Source organism: Notolepis coatsorum (genome assembly GCF_963971535.1).
Source record: "Notolepis coatsorum genome assembly, chromosome: 1".
Classification (NCBI taxonomy): domain Eukaryota; kingdom Metazoa; phylum Chordata; class Actinopteri; order Aulopiformes; family Paralepididae; genus Notolepis; species Notolepis coatsorum.
In genome coordinates this window covers 59,402,416-59,407,007 of record NC_140165.1, presented here as the reverse complement: position 1 = coordinate 59,407,007, position 4,592 = coordinate 59,402,416, and the positions used below count along the sequence as shown (strand labels likewise).

Below are 4,592 nucleotides of genomic sequence, written 5' to 3'. Positions count from 1 at the left end.
TGTTTTTTTTTACTGGTTGTGTGTTGGTGGTGGGCTGGTAGTGTTGTCAGTGTTCCCGTAGACAGCTGTCTGCTGTCACGGTGACATGGATTTCGTAAAGCTGACCAGGAAGCATGGCTTTAAGGTCTCGCCGGCATTTCCCTGCTCAGTGGAAGACTGTAGTCTGGCTGTTGCGAGGGTGGTGGGCGCTCCGAGCGTTAAATCTGCGGCAAGGATGAACGGCGGTGTCGTATTCTTTGTGGATGATTTGATTAAAGTAAATAAACTGATAACGGACGGGTTGGTCATAAATGAAACGTTTGTGTCGGTGATGCCGCTCACAACACCTGCGAAAAAGGTGACATTGGCAAATGTTCCCCCGTTGATAGGCGATGAGCTTATATTGAGGGAACTCGCCAGATATGGAAGATTGTATCTCCATTAAAGAAGATGTCTTCTGGGTGTAAAGCGCCTGAATTACAGCATGTAGTTTCTCACAGAAGGCAGACGTTCATTATTATGAACAAACGTGAGGACGAGTTGGATGTTAATTTTAAAGTAATAATAGACGGGTTTGAGTATATTATTTATGCAACAACTCAGAATATGCAGTGTTTTGGATGTGGAAAAGAGGGGCATCTAAGACAAGCCTGCCCTGGGGAGGGGCCTAGCAGGGGGCAAATGCTGGATGAGCGCAACAAAGAAAGGAAGGACAGCTTGGGGTGTGAATCAAGGTGTTGAGGGGGGGGGGGAACAGGGGAAGAGGGGTGGTGGGGAGGCGTCTGAGAAGGCTAGTGTACCAGATAGAAGTGATAAAAACGGGGAAGGCGTAGGAAAGGCAGGAGACGCAGTACATGGAAAAAATGGTGGGGAAGAAAATGTGGGGGGGGGGGGTAGAAACGAATAAGTACACAGAGTACACAAGAGAGTACATGGTCGGAGGTAAGCGCTGATGATGATGAGGAATATGAGAGTGATGCATCTGCAGTTACCGATCATGATTGCTATTCATTGGAGGCGATGAGAATGTTTTTACGGACGACAAAAAACAGGAAGGGGGTAGAGATAGCACATTTCTTTCCAGATAAGGAGTTTTTTATTTTGTCAGCTAGGAAAAATATGAGGTTTCAAGGAGATGGACGTTTTGCTGAAACAGAGATATACAGGATGAAAAAATTTTTACAGAAGGTACAGCGGGACTCAGAAAGGTGGAGGACGGAGTGGAATCAGTATAGTTTTGTTGTTTTTTGTTTTTTTGTTTACTCTTTTATTTCTAAATGAGAAGTGTTTTTAGAGTGGAATTTTTTTTGTTTATTGTATGGGGCAAGGGACATGGAGAGAGTTTTTTTTGCTCCCTGACCTCACTGACTTCCTACCTCAGGTCCCAGTTTTAGGTATGTCTATTTATTGTGTCAGTGAGGCGCTGTCTGGCATCACCAGGAAGCAGAATATGAGTTTTAACAAATTGACGGACTGGTGTGTTGTCACTTAGGTCTGAACATTACAAGGTGTCCCGCTACCGGGGCCAGGAGGCTGAAACTTTTTTGATCATCAAGTATACTCATATACATTTGTGGAACTATGTGAAGACTGGGCTTATGGAGGATTTTCGTTTTCTGGAGGGCGGGTCGGGACACAAGGTTGAGGTCCAGTTTCTGTGGGATGAAACCATGTCCAGCAGAGACAGGAGCGGAGCGTATCGGTTCATGCCCGATGGGAAGGCCACGCCATACTCCTTCAGCAACCTCTCATCAGAGTCACCAGGGGGATGTTTTCTCTGAAATCAGTTTATGTTACCAGCACCTTTACCTTGTTCAAGGGTTGGAAGGTATGACTGTGGGGCTCAACACGTTCTACACCGACCTCAACGGTTTCCAGATCCAGTCTCGGAGGATGGTGGCCAAGCTGCCTTTGCTGGTTGTTTTCTGCCCTATGTTCGGAATGGGTTACATCAGGGACTTGAGCTCTCGATTCAGTCTGCTCGATGGGAAGTCACTGGGCTGCCAGTCTCCGCACGGGGGAGCTGGAGGTGATATTGGAGCGGCGTCTGAACAGGAAGACGAAGGAGGCCTCGGACAGGGTGGCACGGGTAACAGACTGTCTAATAAGGATGTCAGTCCAGAGAGCATCTCAGTCCCCCTGCTCTCTTTTCAGCCCCTGACATCATCGATGCCCTGTGATATACGACTGGTGACTTTAGGAGCACACATGATAAGGCTGAAGGAGGAGGGTCATCTGATGAGGCGGCCCTGTTTCTCCACAGGAAAGATTTGACTGGGGCCTGTCAAACACACACAAAGACCTGTTGTGTTGTACCACACAGGGAAAGGTGAAGCTAGGACGCTTTCTCAGAACTACAGTTTCTACAGTGCCTCTCCGGTGTCTCTCTCTCTGATGCACCCAGAACCTTAGATCACTTAGAGTTTTTTTTCCATGGGGGAAAATTCAAATGACAATTTAGTTCGGTTTCAGCATTGTTGTCCCTAATTGATTTTTTTGTTTGTTTGTTTTTTTGTTTGTTTTTTGTTTTGTTTTGTTTTGTTTTTGTTTTTTTGTGAGTTGTAAAGTATTGATTTGAATGGTTTGTTGCATCATTTGTAGTTTTAGTAAAAATAAAGTTTTTTATAAAATCAAAATCTCTCTCTCTCTCTCTCTCTCTCTCTCCCCCCTCTTTCTCTCCCACCCCCTCTCTCTCCTCCATCTCTTCTCTCTCCCTCTCTCCCTCTATCTCTCTGCCCCTCTCTCTCTTTCTCTCTCTATCTCTCTCTGCCCCTCTTGCTCTCCCTCTCTTTCTGCCCCTCTCTCTCTGCTCACAGCAGTGTAAATTTAATGAGTCAGTGTTTGATAACTACTATTTTATTTTCTCATCTCTCTCTCTCTCTGCCCTTCTCTCTCACTTTCTCTCTCTATCTCTCTGCCCCTCTTTCTCTCTGCCCTCTCTCTCTGCTCACAGCAGTGTAAATTTAATGAGTCAGTGTTTGATAACTACTATTTTATTTTCTCACCTCTCTCTCTCTCTCTCTCTCTCTCTCTCTCTCTCTCTCTCTCTCTCTCTCCTCTCTCTCTCTCTCTCTCTCTCTCTCTCTCTCTCTCTCTCTCTCTCTCCCCTCTCTCTCTCTCTCTCTCTCTCTCTTTCTCTCTCTCTCTCTCCCCCTCTCTCTCTCCACCCCCCCTCTCTCTCTCTCTAGGAGCTGTTCACAGCGGAGTGTAAGTTTAAGAGTCGGTGTTTGAGAACTACTATGTGATCTACAGCTCCATGTTGTACCGCCAGCAGGAGTCTGGCCGCGCCTGGTACCTGGCCTCAACAAGGAGGGCCAGGCCATGAAGGGCAACCGCGTCAAGAAGACCAAGCCAGCTGCACACTTCTTACCTAAACCTATAGAAGGTACATGTATACACTACTTTAACCTATAGAAGGGAAATGTATAGACTAAACCTATAGAAGGGAAATATATACACTACTTAAACTTGTAGAAATGTATAGACTAAACATATAGAAGGGAAATAGTCAAGTCAAGTCAAGTCAAGCGTTGTCAGTGTTGTCAGTGTTCCCGTAGACAGCTGTCTGCTGTCACGGTGACATGGATTTCGTAAAGCTGACCAGGAAGCATGGCTTTAAGGTCTCGCCGGCATTTCCCTGCTTAGTGGAAGACTGTAGTCTGGCTGTTGCGAGGGTGGGATATAAGGGAAATGTAGACTAAACCTATAGAAGGTAAATATATAGACTACTTCAACCTATAGAAGGTAAATATATAGACTACCTAAACATATAGAAGGTAAATATATAGACTACCTAAACATATAGAAGGTAAATATATAGACTACATAAACCTATAGAATTTAAATGTATAAACCTATAGAAGGTACATATGTAGACTAAACCTATTGAAGGTAAATATATAGACACAACCTATATAAGGTGAATATATTGATTAAACCTATAGAAGGTAAATATATAGACTAATCCTATAGAAGGTAAATATATAGACTAAACCCATAGAAGGTAAATATGTAGACTAAACTTATAGAAGGTACTATATAGACTAACCTATTATAAGGTAAATGTATAGACTAAACCTATAGAAGCTCATTAAATACAATAAACTTATAGAATTGTAAATATATAGGACTAAACCTATAGAAGGTAAATATATTGACTAAACCTATAGAAGGTGAATATATTGACTAAACCTATAGAAGGTGATTATATCTCCTCTCCTCTCTACAGTCACAATGTACAGAGAACCATCGCTTCACGACATCGGCGCTGTTCCCAAGTCCTCTGCCGCAGGCCCGCCCTCCAAGAGCACAACCAGCCAGAAGGTGGTCATGAACGGCGGCAAGCCAATCAACAAGCCCGACAAGAAGGCAACATAACCCCGCCCCCTCCTCTCCCCCTGGCCAACCAGAGACGAGAAGTAGCCAGAGACTCCTCCCACTTACCTGCCGCTGCACTAAGAAAAAGAAAAATCTTTGAGCTCCGACTGGTCAGAAGTGAGTCCACGTCCCGCCTCCCCTCATTTCTGATTGGACGGATGCAGTGTGTCGGGACCAAGGGGTAACAACATCCCCAGTGGAGGACCGGGGAAGAGGAGGATGAGGTTGGGTGGGGG

The 4,592-nt window shown here is 44.9% G+C and overlaps 1 protein-coding gene across 1 annotated transcript in view; it reads left to right on the top strand.

Annotated features, from left to right (window-relative positions):
* LOC311243113 (fibroblast growth factor 14-like) overlaps positions 1-4,356 on the top strand; it is a gene marked incomplete at both ends in the record, with an annotated part of 309,922 nt that extends 305,566 nt beyond the window's left edge. The window contains 4 exon segments of the mRNA XM_084332206.1: positions 3,168-3,191; positions 3,197-3,272; positions 3,275-3,364; positions 4,208-4,356. Coding sequence (XP_084188332.1) covers positions 3,168-3,191; positions 3,197-3,272; positions 3,275-3,364; positions 4,208-4,356 — 339 coding nt within the window.
* Between the last annotated feature and the right edge of the window lie 236 nt (positions 4,357-4,592).